The following is a 16,398-nucleotide window of genomic DNA, read 5'->3' on the forward strand; positions in this document are numbered from 1 at the left end:
CAAATATATTTTTAGAAATATGAAAAAAAAAATCTGTATCTTTTGTGCTCGTGCCCTTATTTTTCATCTTTCCCTGTCCTGTCCCACTCCTTTGCTTCATGTAAGATTTATGTAGAGATAGGCCCAGGCAAATGCTAAAGTGTATGTTTTAAATCCCATGATAATTATACTGACCTGACAGAGCACGGTTATAATAATCTCCAGAAAGGGTGAAGTGGGCGTAGCCTTCAGGGCTAGTTCTTACATGCTGCAGAAAATTCAGACCTGCAACGAAAGCAAATCTTATTGCAGTGTGGGGCGGAAACAACCAAAACTTTCTGTTGCTGACACAGCATATTAAAGAGATGTTAGAAAAACAAACACAAAGATACAGAGAACAGAGGAAGGGCTCCCAGAGGGGCAGGGACAGGGGTGGGAGCAAGGGTGTTCGATTGTATGGTGATGGAGAGAAACTAAATTTTTGGTAGTGAGCATACTGTAGGGTATACAGAAGTGGAAATATAAGGCTGTACACAAGAAAGTTGTATGTTATAAACTGATGTTATCTTAAAAATAAAGACCTATTGTGCCCAGTCGCTTCGGTTGTGTCCAACTCTTTGCAATCCCATGGACTATAAGCCACCAGGCTCCTCTGTCCATGGGATTCTCCAGGCAAGAAAACTGGAGTGGGTTATCATTTCCTCCTCCAGGGGATCTTCCCGACCCAGGGACTGAACCTGTGTCTTAAATCTCCTGCATTGGCAGGCGGTTCTCTATGACTAGCACCACCTGAGAAGCCCAAACAGCTATTAGTTATAATTAATACTAGTGATCTTATAGGAGAACACACAAAAATTTGATATTTTGTTCATCATGGGATTTTTATTTAATAAATTCTGATTTTTAAAAATATTGCATTAAAGTATCATTTATCTTAATCACTGATTTTCGTGGTTGCCCTTTAAATGCTGTGAATGAGGTAAATGCCTCATTTGCCTCCCCACCAATCCCAGCCCCAGCAACCAGGGAACATAAAAAACACATTTTTTCCTGAATATCTGAAAAGAAGGTAGTGTAATGAGAACAGTCATGCCCTCATAAATATTAGCTCAAAATGTTAAGATTACCATAGAAAAATAAAAATTATTTTCTACAGAAAAGACACTCACGCAAACAGTCAAAATTCCCATTGTTAGTTTTAATCAAGTGGCCCTTTGGTGCCTAGAAACACAGAGAAAAGGAAAACTCCCACAGTGTGTAAAAGGTTGAACTAAATCCCCAGAATCGAATTTTCCTTGAAGGGAAAAGTGACTTACAAGACCAAAATGATGGAAAATTAAAAGTAAACACAGAAGTGAGATTTTCCTTTACTCTCTTTAGTAGCTGCATCTAACATGGCTTACAATGATGTGATTGAGGATAAAGCCCTTCTACAATCATCTCCACTCTGTTGAGGGACAGCTCTCAGATGAAAAGGGTTTCTCTTCCTATCTGGCCCTATGGAGGAGACAATGGGGTAAGCGTTTTAACAAGCCTCTGTGTTTGTTAATTTTCCATATAGCATGGAAACCCTATTTTCTACGCTTATCTTATAAATCCCTTTAATATCAGTACTCCCTACAATCTTTGGGCTTCCCTGAAGCCAGAGGTGGCTCAGAGGTACAAAATCCACCTGTCAATGCAGGAGACATGGGTTTGATCCCTGGCTCAGAGAAGATGGCAACCCACCTTCCTGGAGAAGAAAATGGCAATCCACTCTAGTATTCTTGCCTAGGAAATCACATGGACAAAGGAACCTGGCGGCTTACAGCCATAGGGTCGCAAAGAGTTGGACACGACTCAGCAACTAAACAACAACTACAATCTTAAGATACATGAAAACATAAACAAAATGGAGAGATCAGGAATTATTTAACTAGGGCTGTTTATAGAACAATGGCTTCCCATGTGGCACATCCCACGTGGCATAGTGGTAAAGAATCCACCTGTCAATGCAGGAGACATAAGAGACGTGTTTGATCCCTGGGTCAGGAAGATACCCTGGAGGAAGAAATGGCAATCCACTCCAGTATTCGTGCCTGGAAAATTCCATGGACAGAGGAGCCTAGTGGGCTACACTCCATGGGATCACAAGGAATCAGACATGACTTAGGGATTGAGCACACACACATGTTAACAGAACAGAAATTTCATCAATGACAATTTCTATTATTCCCAACCCACGGTCTGAAGGCCACATATAGCAAATAAATACATGTCTTTAAAATACAAATAATGGAAAACACATGTAAAATCATTATCTAAATCTCTCCCATGCTATTAGGTATGGAAGAGCATGAGTAACATGAAGAAAAGACAGCAGTCGCTGCTGATCTTGGAGATGAACCTAAGGGTTGGGCGAGTACTCACGGGAGAAGGTGAGCTCGGCTAGAGGCACGTCGCAGTCCATGCAGTCATCGATAAAGCAGATACACACGCTTTCAGCTTTCATCTCCACACCCGAGATCAACCAGGCCGGTGCCGCCCCCTGGCTCTGCTGGCTGTTGGAAGCCAGGGAAAGGGATGTCCGGGGTTCAGCATTCTTGAACAACCAACTGGCTGCTTTTTTCAGCTGACCTGCAAAGCAATCGAAAGGTGATCAGTTGGACCTGTTCACATGGCTACTCAAGCAACTCACAGAGGAAACAGAAAAATACATTTGATAGGGACCTACTAGACAGCCCAAGAGAACCTTGATGCCAGATTGCAGTCTGAGACAGAACAAGGAAAACGAAGCACAATAATAGGAATCCTGCTTTTTTAGCCAACAGAACAAGGCCCTCTTTACTACACACCTCTACTCAAGTTTACCACATGACCTGGCTCAAAATGCTTGCAGGAAGCCATCCTTCCTCTACAGTGACATCTGCTGAAGGAGAGGAGAAAAGAGGAATGGACAGGCTCCAACTTCCAGGTGCCACTCGGTACTCAAGCATTTAATCTTCACTATGTAGTTCTGCATATTCTGATGTGCTGCTTTGTAACTGTTCTCAAAGGTCTTAGGTTGTACATACTTGCTCTTCTCAACCATGTGTGTACTGTAAAACTATTAAACAACAGCCCCCTGAACACAACCAGATTGCCAAAGCTAAAAAAGAACAGAACCGAAACGCAAAGCAATGCAGCCTTATACTTAGAAATTACCAGAGGCCAGTGCATGTGACCGTGGTGGGTGGTTCAGGGCATAGGCTTTGGAGCAAGATGGCCTGGCTTCTGATCCTGCACTGACTAGATATTGGCTCTTGGGCAAGTTGCTTGGTCTCTCTCTGCCCAACAGCACCCACTTACAGGACTGCCATGAGGAGGAAACAAGTGAGCACCTGGGAGGTTCTCAGATCAGAGCCTGGCATATAACAGAGGCTCTATAAACATTAGTTGGTATTATTGTCTTTATTATTGGTGGAACTAAACCTCAGTTACTAAAGAAATAAAGAGTAACAAAAATCCAAAAGGCTCTTAGAAATTTTAACGTGTTTGAATTGTTAAAGAGTAAAAAAAAAAAAAAAAATGAAATGTAAACATTAAGGGATATGAAGTTAACTACACCAAAAGCAATGATGATTAGGAAAAAACGAAATTAAGGCACACAAGATAATTAGGCCTACCTTCCAATTGTTTTCAGAGATAAAGGATAGGTAATGCAAACAATCATGTGATAAGACCACACAAGTGGTCAAAGTTTAATCTGGTACAATTCTTTCAGAAAAAGATTTGTCAATTCAAGTAAAGAGCCTCAAAAAATATCTATATCCTCTGATCCAGTTTTTACAATACTAAGTCTCACTGGTGGCTCAGCTGGTAAAGAATCCACCATCAATGTGAGAGACCTGGGTTCAATCCCTGGGTTGAGAAGATCCCCTGGAGAAGGAAACAGCCACCCACTTCAGTATTCTGGCCTGGAGAATTCCATGGACTGTATAGTCAAACACAACAGAGAGACTTTCACTTTCACTTTCAAGTCTCACTACCAAAGCGGGACTTCCCTGGTGCTTTACTGGCTAAGACTCCGAGTGCCCAATGCTGAGGGCCCAGGTTCAATTCCTAGTAAAGGAACTAGATCCTGTATGCTGCAACTAAGACTCCTTATGCCACAACTAAGAGTTTGCAACTAAAAATCCCACATGTGACAACTAAAAAGTCCCAAATGCCACATCAAACATCGAAGACCCTTTGTACCACAATGAAGACCTGGTGCAAATAAACAGATAAGTTTTTTTTTAAAGTCTCACTACCAAAGAAACTGAAAGATGTAGACAAAAGTTCATACACAAAAATATTAATAACAGAATTGTGTATAATGATGAAAGAATGAAAAACAACTGAAGACTAAATTATAATATGTCCTCAGATCAATGTAAAAGAATCATTTACAAATAATTTTAATGACAAGGGATGATGCCAATATTATATTATAATAAAATTGTAACTGTAATTCTATAAAGTATTTGCAATACAATCTACCAACATGTATAAATACCACATGTGGATGTGTGTGTGTGTTGGACACATTAGCATACTTTGTTTTATTGCACTTTGCTGATACTGCAGTTTTTACAAATTGAAGATGTGTGACAACCCTGTGTCGAGCAAGTCTATCAGCACTATTTTCCCAACAGCATTACTTAATAAAGATACATACATTGTTCTTATAGACATAATGGTACTGCACACCCAACCGACTACAGTAGAGTGTAAAAGCAACTTTTATTTGCACTGGGAAATCAAAAAATGTGTGTGACTCGCTTGACTGCAGTATTTTCTTTATTGTGGTGGTCTGGAACCAACCCCCTAATATCTCCAAGGTACGTCTGTATACAGTACATAGAGAAATAAAAAGGGAGGATATACATCCAAGTATCAAGACTAGGAAAAAATACAGCTTTTGTTGTGTCTCTGATTTAAGGACAAGGAGAGCACAGAGGGAGGTGGAGAGGTGGTGTGACACAGTGGAAGGAAGAGGGGCACACCTGGCTTTAAACCATTCCAGCCCCACGCTAAGACATAGCCTGAGACGAAACCATCTTACCAAACCATAGCCTTACCAAACCATCTGAGCCCGTTTCCCCATCTGAAGTGAGGCCAAGAATGCCACCACCAAGGGAATGAGGATTCGACAAGAAACATGACTAGGCACAGAGGAGCTCGATCAATGGCCAAGCTGATCGGTATCACCACCATTACTACTCCCAGTAGCAGCAGTGCTAATGTCTACAGGGCACATGCTGTGTGTTTTGCATAGAGTGCTTCTCAGCAACAAAGGACCAAGGGAGGTCCTCTAATCCTCACTTGTACAGGTAAGGAAGCACTGGAACAGAGAGCTCAGACTTGCCCAGGTCACTAACAAGGAGCCAGTAGGGACAGCGCAAGGATCTGAAGCCAGGCAGTCGGCTCCAGAGCCCACATTTACATCCACCATAAAATACTGCATCCCATTATTACTGGCCCAAGATTATACTCAGCCCACAGAAAACCACAGAGGGCTTTCAAAACACACTCCAGCTCACTAAGGCATCCATGGGAGTAGGGGAGGAAATGGAAAGATAAACATTATCAAACATTATTGTTTATCAAGATAATAGATAAAGGAAAAAGCCTTATTCAAATTACCTTGACACACCAAGAGAGCTTTGCGGCAGTCATCCATGCTAAACCCCAGCTCCTGCAGTCTAGCCAGCTGTAATTCTACGGGGGAAATGGTATATATATTTTTATAAGTAATTTAATGTAAATTAACCCACAGACTAACTGAAGCAAAAAAAGAAATCAGAAACTGGTGACTCAGTCATTTCTCTTCTATAGGCAAAAATAAGCTCCTAATTGGAAGTTATCAAGTATACCCTGAAGTTTTTAAGTCTTTTCCCTATATTGGCTGTGTTTTAAAAGCCTAAAACTGAAACTCAGTATTATCCATATACTTTTGGAAGAAAACAAAGTTTAAAACTAAATCTTAGCATTATCCGTATCTCTAGAAGAAATGGTAAAAGGAAAAATACTGTAGGTTAGAATAGTTGGTTTGGGGTGTTTTCTTTATTTTAAAAATAAGAATTAGTCATACTTATGACTAATTATACTTATAACAATTATACTTATAACAATTATACTTAATGACAGACAATTATACCCTGAATAATCTAATTGTGCAAAAGAAAATCTTAAGAACAAGGGGAGTTTGGGAGAAGGCTGAATGGGTTTTATGGTTAAATACCTACCCAAAACAGGGTCTAAGGTGTGTCTTGTCCCTTCTCTGACTTCCTCTCCCCCTCGAGAAGCACCGGGAAGGTAGCTGTGAACGGAGCTGGCCTCCAAGGCCGCCACGTCTGGCACCGCAGCGTTAGCTTGCTCTGGGATGGATTTTGCAATGGCAAGAAACAGCTGAACATCATTATAGGAGAGTCTGATATCCAGGGCCTGTAACTGAATCTAACAAGATTTAAAAGGTGGCAGTTTTTAAAGCTGCAGTGGCTTCTGTGTCCACACCTCTCAGAGGTACCATTCTAACTCTGGTTCTAGAAATACAACAGACACTTCCTCATTTTGAAGACTGGGGAGATCTTTAAATCAAGCACTAATAGCCATGAGGTAAGATGTCTCAGATGTGAAGTCCAATGTCACAAAACTGTACCAAACAAAAACTACTACGTAGGGCAAATTACTAGAGCACTTAATAATTTGGTAGAATGATTTTCTTACAAGTATATGTAATCATCAAAGCAGAGAATCAGAGGAAGGCGATCCTTGCCTCCTCCAGAGCCAATTTGTAACACTCTGTTAATCCATTTTGCTTTGATCTATTTAATTTTTTAAATTTCTGAAGCCAACTGACCCCCCTCCAAAATTTCTCTCTGCTTTATTCAAACAGACCCTTAAATGAGTCAAGTTCTATAGTAATATTTCTAAAAATCTGGTGTTCCTCAGTCGTTAGCAATTCAGCTACCAGTGGAAAAAGCTGTACAGACACCGACACAAGACCACTTTAAAATGGGATATCTGCTTGAAGTCTGGGTATAGTGCTTTATTTATTACTTGCTTCTACCTTTTTTTTTTTTTTTTTGAAGCCCCAAAATCAGAATGGCTTTTCTCTTTCAAACCTGCTACAGTTCAAATGGATTATGAATTAATTACTCCCTCTCTACCAAAGAAATAAAACATCCAAGTCTTAACTGGTCCTGGCCTGGCTTCACCTGCTCTGCTTCTCCTCTCCCTCCTCCTCACGTCCCCAGACTTCTTGCAGTGAGACCTCCCTCAGTCTCAGCTCTGCTGGGCCACTTCTACCCCTGACTTTGCTGCTTCCTAATTCAGAACTGCTCTCCTTCTTAGCCTATTTACATCCTACCCCCTGATCAGACTCTTCTTTTGTTTCACTCACAGTCAATATCCTTAACTATGTTGAACTCTGCTTTCTATAAACTATCATAGAACTTCAAGATCATACCAAACAATCAAAAGGTCTTTCATCCTCAAGACAAAGATCTTCTAGGGCAGAGACAATGTCATATATATTTTGTATTTGCTGAAGTAATGGAACTGTTGTTGAGGCTGGCAGAGTAAATAAGTAGTTCAAGTAAAGGGAAGTGTTTGGGAGAGCCTCGGTGTGTTATCCAGACTTGTCATCATTACCTCTAAGATGGGAGGAAAATCTTCGCTATTGAATGCATCCATCAATCCTGAACTATTCTGGTAAGAAGAATTTCCCACCAGCTCCACATGAATTTGTACTGGATCGACGATTGAAAGAGCTGTGTCGTGCTCATTCCCCAGTCGGCACGAAAACACCTAGAGGGTGAAATGCAATATGGCGTGAATTAATGTCTGATTTAGGAAGAGTCTCACCACCAGGAGAAAAGGGGGCCATCTTGGAAGCCATCAGTCCTCTCCTATAAAAGACCCATAACAACCACTGGAATGAACACTGTTAAGAGTGAGACTGGTGCCCTCACCCACTGCCAGCAGCACAGTGCTTCACCCGTGGGAAAGGCAGTTTGGCAATACATAACAAGAGACTTAAAAATCTCACACCCTTTGATCCAATAATCCTACTCTTGATGGGAACTAGTCCAAGGAAGTAATCAAAACATAGAAAAATTAACCAAAACATCATTTAATGCTAAATTTTAAAAAAAAAATTAAGAGAATCAATGTTTTCAAGATATTCCCCATCTACTCAGCAGAGTATTTTGCAGCCATTTAAAAATAAGTTTAAAAGACTACCTAGAAAGGTAGGAAAACAGTTACAATACTGGTTGTGAAAAAACAGCCCAATCAAAATATTACGCCAAAACTATAGGGGAAGAAATACCTCAAAATGTCAAGAGAGATTATGTAGGTGAGATAGGTGGGAATAAGTGGTTTTTCCCGCCCCTTCCCTAATTTCATGTAATACAGTTGTTACTATCAGAAGTGAAAATAAATACATTAATCACTGACGCTATGTGAAAGGTACATAGGGGTTCATTATATTATTCTGTTTACTTTGTGTATGTTTGAGATGTTCTAATAAAAATAAAGTAAAACATATTTATGGGGAGAGAACAGAGACGGAGGACGCTCATTCCAGGACCATATTATGCTGCATGCTCAGCAAGAGTAGAGGAGGAAGAAGAAAGCATCGCTTTAGTCTCCCCTGCTCCTTCCTCTTTTCTGGCATTTTCTAAAGAAAGAAAAAGAAAGTGAAGTTGCTCAGTCGTGTCCAACTCTTTGCAACGCCATGGACTGTAGCCTACCGGGTTCCTCCATCCATGGAATTGTCCAGGCAAGAATACTGGAGTGGGTTGCCATTTCCTTCTCCAGGGATCTTCCCGACCAGGGATCAAACCTAGGTCTCCTGCACTGCAGGCAGACTCTTTACCATCTGAGCCACCAGGGAAGCCTGGCATTTTCTAGAGCTATTGAAAAGCATATGACACCAAGGTCCTCTGCTGTATTCAACCTTAGCTCATTTTGCCTTCTTTACAAATTCTCCCCCAAGGATGTATTAGGGTAGTCTTAAAATTCAGATCCAACTGTGCCACCTTAAGAACAAGACTGAAAGGAGTTTCCAGGAAGCTCGAATATTTTGCCATGGAGTTTTTCTAAGATTCTGGAGCAGGAAAGTTCCATTTTCCTTTTTTCTTCCCTGGCGTCTGCTACACAAAACCCAATTGTACCTGACAGTTCATTAATCAATCACCAAACTTCCTCGTTCAAAGCTGGTATTGTGGAGGCTTGGAAAGCAGACGAACTGCAATTTCAGGACCAAGTCACATCACGCTAGCAGGCAAATCCTTCCTCTCACACTGAGGTTTCTTTACATGAGAGATACAAGTGGTAGGGAAATAAAATCTCCACAGGTTTTATTCAGCTATTTCTGACCAGAAAAAAAAGTACTATCTGCTGCTGAGGGTGGAAGCAATTTTTGTTCCCTCAACCTCTGAAACATCACTGGGAAGAACTGAGCATGAAAAAGTTTAATCATAAATGGGAAGCAAATGATGAGTAACTCTGACCAAATATTCTAGTATTCTAACAAGAGGAATATTAGCAGAGATCGGTGACTTAAGAATATTTGCCAGAGGAGATAATAATCTGCCTCATTTCTCCTCCTGTCTCCACACATCCTGGCTCTAGAGACAGAGCAGTTTTTGCATAATATTGTAGAATGTAATCTTCTGGTTACAAAAGCCATCCCAATGCAAATTATCTCCTTCATGAGACTGAATCAGAGCCATGAGCATCACAATTAGAGATTCAGCCCTTGAGGTCAGGGCCAACTCTCCAGAGGTGCCCTTTAATAGATCAGATATTCCTGGAAGGATAACATGGAAAGTCCCTAACACTTTAGTATCACGTTTCTATAACCAGAAAGCTCTAGGTCTTCGCGAGGACAAGCACTCAATGTGTAGAAGGGGATGCAGGAGAAACAAGGACCCCTTCCTCACCCTCACAAATTAGCCAGGGCCTAGACCCACAGAACCAGGAGGACATGACAAGGAGCCTGTTGAGGAAAGGGGGATTGGAAGAGCTTCCTTGAACATTCTGAGGAAGGGCTGGGTCTAAGAGAAAGAGGTACAGTCCCTCCACACATTCACAGCCTGACCCTGGGGGCCTGAATTCACACATTAGAATAACCTGGTAGATGTGAAGAGAAAATGAAGAGAAGAGGGCAAGGGTCCTCTGGTCCCATTAATTATCACCCTGAAGGAAAGTTTAGGAGGTAAAATTATTCTCCAGATGCTTTTCTCTTAAGCCAAACATTGAGTGCTTCAATCAACACAAAGACTTCTTACCTCAATGCCAAACAAACTTCCTGAAAAGGGCCGATCAACAAATCGGGGCTTGTAGGTGAGCACAGTGGTGCCTTTGAGAATGATGGCGTTGGTATCGAAGCAGGATACATCTTCAACGACCACAAACTCCGTGCCTGGAAAGGACAGTATCATCAACTAGGCCAAAGCTGGGAAATGAAAGCAGCAGGTGTCATAAACCAGGCAGCACATCTACTGGGTGGGGGGCCGACAGGTCAGCCAGAAAGATCAGATGTCTAGGATGTCTGTCGACATTCTGCCGACACCCTCAGCAGGTCCTGCAGATCTGGCCAGGCGCAGCTGAGCCAAAAGAGCCCTGCACAGGCATAAGACCGGGACGCACTTTCTCTTTTTAGAATGTAGTTGTACGCTAGGTCTCCTGGGAGGCAGGACAGACACTGAGAAGCTCTGGAAACCACCCCTTCTCCAAGCGATGATCTGATTTAAGTTCCCAGGAAGCAGATTCAGATACTGATGTTGGTCAGGCAGCAAAGAGCACTGGGTCATCTGTGTATATATTCAGGGTTGTTTACAAAGAATGCGGACCACTTTTTTTGCTTTTTAAATTGGTAGACACAGACAGTTTTCTATTCATCTGGACATGGCAAGTTTACTTTTTGTTTTCATCAAAAAACATGTATAAACTGAACTTTTGAAACTAAATCTATTTTAAATGCCATGAGCTATTCAGCTTCTTTCAAATCACTGTGCAGGAGATAGGATATATCACAAGCATAACAATAAATACATATATATGTACAGATGTGCTATGAGAGTCTGCTAGTTAACAAAAACCACGGTAAATCTGTTTATAAAGGAAAATATTCTTTGTGTAAAGACAGCACCAATCCCCTCATTTATTTATCTTCTAAACTGAGATTTTTCACATACCACTTTTGCCTAAACTCAGTAAGGCACATTTGTTGGGGCCCTGGAGATCAAACAGAAAACTGAAGCCAGATTTAACACTGGGAAAAAAGATCATTGCCCAGGTGGGTACTCAGGCCAGGCACATGCATTAGGGGAGGTCAGAGGAGAGGGACTAGATCTTGCAGGCTTCACTGTGGGCCAGGCAATTCCCATCTGAAAACAGAGGTCAAGAATGTCAACAGTTGTTAGTCTGCAAAACGTGGAAACACGTAAGTGTTCATGTCAAAATGCAGAGGCAACAGAAAAGTCATACTGTAAGACACAAAATTAGCCTAAAATCCAAACCAAGAATAGGTGACTCACAACTACATACACTTACCTGTTACGTTGACCTTGACCTCCAGGTGCCTTTCGGTGGACACAGGAAGGGAAGACCGTTTGGTAACTACTCCACTTTTCACAGTTTTGGGAATTACAGCAGATTCGCTGCTAGAGTTACGGTGGCGAAAAGGAGTAACTTTAGCTGGCTTCTTAATATCACTGGGGGTATGGAGAAAATCGTGCACCAACAGCAGCCAGTCAAATATGAGAAACACACGGAGATTGTTGAGAACAACTGTGAAACAGGAGGAATCCTTTGTAGACCTACAAGAAAGAAGATCATAAAAATAAAATAGGAAAAGAGGAACATGACATTTCACTAACCTGCAAATATATTACTCAATTTGGGCAGGTGATACTCTAGCGTTTTCTTTTCTTTTTTTAATTTATTTATGGCTGTACGGGTATTTGCTGCTGTGTAGGCTTTTCTCTAGTTGCGGCAAGCAGGGGCTACTCTCTAGTTGCAGCGCTTGGCTTTCTCACTGTGGGGGTTTCTCGTGTTGTGGAGCATGGGCTCTAGGGTACACTGGCTTCCATAGTTGTGACAGGCGGGCTCAGTAGTTGCTGCTCCTGGGCTCTAGAGCACAGACTCGATAGCTGTGGTACACGGGCTTAGCTGCTCTGCACCATGTATGATCTTTCCAGATCAGGGATCAAACTCATGTCTCCTGCATTGGTAAGTAGGTTCTTTACCACTGAGCCACTAGGGAAGCCCTCCAGCATCTTCTAAACTAAGCTTTGAATATCAATAAACTCTGAGCCCGAGTCTAGTAAAACATTCAGTATACGTTTTCAAAAGTCAATCATATTTTTAAACAAGAAGGGACGTATTACAAGAAAGCAGTAGCAAGTATGTCATCCTGCAGTTCTCAGACATCCCCATCTCGGGTGTTTCCATCCCCTGGCAATCATCTGGCAATGTCCGGAGACATTTTTGTCACAAGTGAAGGGGTTCCTGTAGGCATCTTGTGGGTAGAAATCAGGGATGCAGCTAAACAACCCATAATGTACAAGATAGCCTTCACAACACAAAATGATCTAACCTACAATGCTGAGTTTGAGAAATCCTGGTGTGGTAGAAAAAGCATGGGCTTAAATCATGTCACTTAAAATCTGTGTTATCTTGGGTAAGTTGTCTAGCTTCTCTGAGCCTCTTTCCTCACTTTTGCCTGGAAAATCCCATGCACGGAGGAGCCTGGTGGCTGCAGTCCATGGGGTCGCGAAGAGTCAGACACGACTGAGTGACTTCACTTTGACTTTTCACTTTCATGCATTAGAGAAGGAAATGGCAACCCATTCCAGTGTTCTTGCCTGGAGAATCCCAGAGATGGCGGAGCCTGGTAGGCTGCCATCTATGGGGTCTCACAGAGTCGGACACGAATGAAGCAACTTAGCAGCAGCAGCAGCTGATTTCCTTATCCAGGGGATCTTCCTGTCCCAGGGATTGAACCTGCATCTCCTGCATGAGTAGACATATTCTTTACCACTGAGTCATCAGCAGGTTCAACCCTTGGGTCGGGAAGATCTCCTAGAGAAGTAAACAGCAACCCACTTTAGTATGCTTCTCTGGAAAATCCCATAGAAAGAGAAGCATGGCGGGCTACAGTCCATGAGGCAAAAGAGTTGGACCTGACTTAGTGGGACATGACTTAGCAACTAAAGAACAATAACAAAACAGTTGATTTACATTATGTTAGTTTCTGCTGTAGAACAAAGTGAATCAGTTCTCCATATACATAAATCCACTCTCTTTTTTAAGATTCTTTTTCCACATAGGTCGTTAGTATTGAGTATTGAGCAGAGTTCCCCGTGCTATACACAAAGTCCTCACTAGTTAACTATTTTATATACAGTAGTGTGTGCCTGTCAATCTCAGTCTCCCAATTTACCACTCCTCCCCCTTTACCCTGGTAATGAGACGATTGTTTTCTACATCTGTGACTCTATTTTTGTTTTGCAAATAAGTTCATTTGTACCATTTTTTTCAGATTCCACATATAAATAATATCATATATTTATCTTTCTGTTTTCTCACTTATAAACCGAGCAATAATAAAACAGTAAGAGAGAAACCACCAGGCACATAAAAGGTCTGATAAATGTCAGTTCCCTCCACTACAGGCTGTTTCTAAAAGATCAGTGAGGCAGGCACTCTTTCTTCAACGTTAAGATCACTTCTTTATAAACATCAAATTTACATGCTAGTACATGATGGTTTCTCTAGCTGGAACTAGCCTGAGACCCCAGATTTTTTAGCCAAAGAGGGAGGACAAATAAGATGATGTTTACTGTGGCTGACACCCCAAGCACCCTAGAAGTAGAGCTGCAGGGGAGGGGGAGGGGGTACTGGTTCATTGCCATCATTACCCTCAATTCTATATTTGAGGTGAAAACCCTAGAAGGACTCTCAAGCCTGGCTTCAAGCCATGGTGTGGTCAGGGCCAGGCACCGTCAGTATATTAGTGGGCAGAGATAGCTAAGACAAGAAAAATGGGCAAGGACGCCCCTATAGTTTTCGGGACTGAACTTTGTTCTGTGAGCCCAAAATCGATTCTGGGGCTCTGGCTACTACACATACCTGCTTCACGGCCCTAAAAGGGGCTTCTATTCAGGAAAAGCTGATTCGGAGATTTTTTTTTTTTTAAGGCTGGCTTCTCTAGTCTCTTGTTTCTCCTAAACCTGGCTCACTGCCCCTAGAAAAAGGGCACTGTGGTGCATGCCTCCTTCATACAGACATAGCATTTTTCACAGAAACACTTCACCCTTTTGTAATGGAGAAAAAATGTCGCCCTCAGTAAAATTTTTCCACCCCATTTTGAACACAGATCATCAGCGTTATGAACTAACTGGAAAGTCAAAGTATGTCTGATCCCTTCTCTGGAAAATATTTCAAGCCTTTAAACACTGTAAAGTGATTTATATTTGACACACAAAATCCCAACAGAAGAGCAATTCTTCTTGAGACACAGAAAGCGTTCAAAAGTTCCAATCAAGAGAACATTTTAACCCTCTCACTAACAACGGTATTTCTGTTAGCAAGAACCAAGGTGGACGACTTTATTATTAGCCTCTGAGAAATTATACATCTTTAGTATATAAATTTATTAATATTTTAAGGCTTCTTGTATATTAAAAATATAATAGGTGGGACAACTAGTTGATATTGAGGAAGCCAGTTCAATAACAAAGCAAACCGAAAAAAGACACTGTTTCAGCAGATGGACCAAATGTATGCAAGCCTTCTGTTCAAATAAACATCATCTTCCAACAAAAGCACTGCAAATCACAGCCAGCTTATCATCTGACTGCAATCAGCCCAGTCACTAAAATGTGGTGGGCTTGACAACTGTTAGACAAGACACAGGCTTTAAAATCAGAGGCCCAAGCCTGAGTTCTGACTACTTCACTTACTGGCTGTGTATCCTCAGAAGAGTTACTTAATCCCCTCCAAGCTTCTATGCCTGTATCTGTAAAATGGGGAAGAAGTCGCCCACTGGACAAACTTGTGAGAATTAAGATAAAGGCAAGTAAAGTGCCTAGCCCTTGGTAAGGCTCTGCTGCTGCTAAGTCACTTCAGTCGTGTCCGACTCTGTGTGACCTCATAGATGGCAGCCCACCAGGCTCCCCCGTCCCTGGGATTCTCCAGGCAAGAACACTGGAGTGGTAAGGCTCAGTAAGAGGCAACTAGCATTCCCATTACTAAACTGTTTTAAAATTCATGTATAGTGAAGAAGAATCCACCTGCCAATGCAGGGTACACGGTTCAATCCCTGATCCAGAAAGATTCTACGTGACACATGACAACGAAGCTTGTGCACCACAACTACTGAGCTCATGCCCTAGAGCTTGCGAGCCACAACTACTGAACCCCTGTGCTACAACTACTGAAGCCCATACATCTACAGCCCGTGTTCCACAACAAGAGAAGCCGCCACAATGAGAAGCCCACTCACTGCAATGAACAGGAGCTAGCCCTAGAGCAACTACTAGCCCCAATGGCAGCTAGAGAAAGCCCACACACAGCAACGAAGACCCAGTGCAACCAAAAATAAAATAATTAATACAATTTTTTAAAAGCTCATGCAAAAGTTTAAGTATCTAATTAGGCAGAATTCCTAAACACATATGGAGATCACGACCCCTCCCTAGGAAAACTCAACCCTAAGGAATTCACTGAACAGCACACTGCAATGTCACACATATACAAATAAAAGTACAATTTTGGTAAGTTTTTTTTTTCCTCTCTTGCCTAACCAAGAAGTTTTTCCCAGCCTTTTTACTTACTGGTTTATATATTTACAACTTATCTGATGACATTAAGCACTAATAGAATGAAACTGACATCAGTTCCAAAGGTCTCCTGTTGAATTTCTATCGATCGTACCTAACTTTTCAGTTTTCAGGTCTATGCCCACTTAGTCAAAAAATTTTACAGTAGTGTATCATAAAATAACCTAAGCTACATCAGGAATAATTGTAAAAGCTCCCATCTATGCCAAGCAGTAGCCAGAATATCTTGTTTAATTATATGTTGGTGTTGTTCAGTTGCTAAGTTGTGTCCAACTCTTTTCAACCCCATGGACTAAGCACGCCAGGCTCCTCTGTCCTTCACTATCTCCCAGAGCTTGCTCAAATTCATGTCCACCGAGTCATGATGCTATCTTACCATCTTATCCTCTGCCTCCCCCTTCATCTTTTGCCTTCAATCTTTCCCAGCATCAGGATCTTTTCCAGTGAGTTGCCACTTGGCATCAGATAGCCAAAATATACTGGAGCTCCAGTTTCAGCATCAGTCCTTTCAATGAATATTTAGGGCTGATTCCCTTTAGGATTGACTAGTTTGATCTCC

The 16,398-nt window shown here is 41.7% G+C and overlaps 1 protein-coding gene across 7 annotated transcripts in view; it reads right to left on the reverse strand.

The window, feature by feature from the left end:
* Positions 1-16,398, reverse strand: part of VPS13D (vacuolar protein sorting 13 homolog D) — a 273,484-nt gene that overhangs the window by 182,720 nt on the left and 74,366 nt on the right. For all 7 annotated transcript variants that reach the window (XM_027564854.1, XM_027564853.1, XM_027564852.1 and 4 more), the window contains 7 exons: positions 11,548-11,813; positions 10,281-10,414; positions 7,636-7,791; positions 6,228-6,438; positions 5,626-5,700; positions 2,389-2,595; positions 175-264 (listed from right to left, as the gene is read on the reverse strand). In XM_027564854.1, the coding sequence (XP_027420655.1) occupies positions 175-264; positions 2,389-2,595; positions 5,626-5,700; positions 6,228-6,438; positions 7,636-7,791; positions 10,281-10,414; positions 11,548-11,813 (1,139 nt within the window). The remainder of the gene's footprint in view (positions 1-174; positions 265-2,388; positions 2,596-5,625; positions 5,701-6,227; positions 6,439-7,635; positions 7,792-10,280; positions 10,415-11,547; positions 11,814-16,398) is intronic.

The sequence above is a fragment of the Bos indicus x Bos taurus genome, chromosome 16 (assembly GCF_003369695.1).
Source record: "Bos indicus x Bos taurus breed Angus x Brahman F1 hybrid chromosome 16, Bos_hybrid_MaternalHap_v2.0, whole genome shotgun sequence".
Taxonomy (NCBI): Eukaryota; Metazoa; Chordata; class Mammalia; order Artiodactyla; family Bovidae; genus Bos; species Bos indicus x Bos taurus.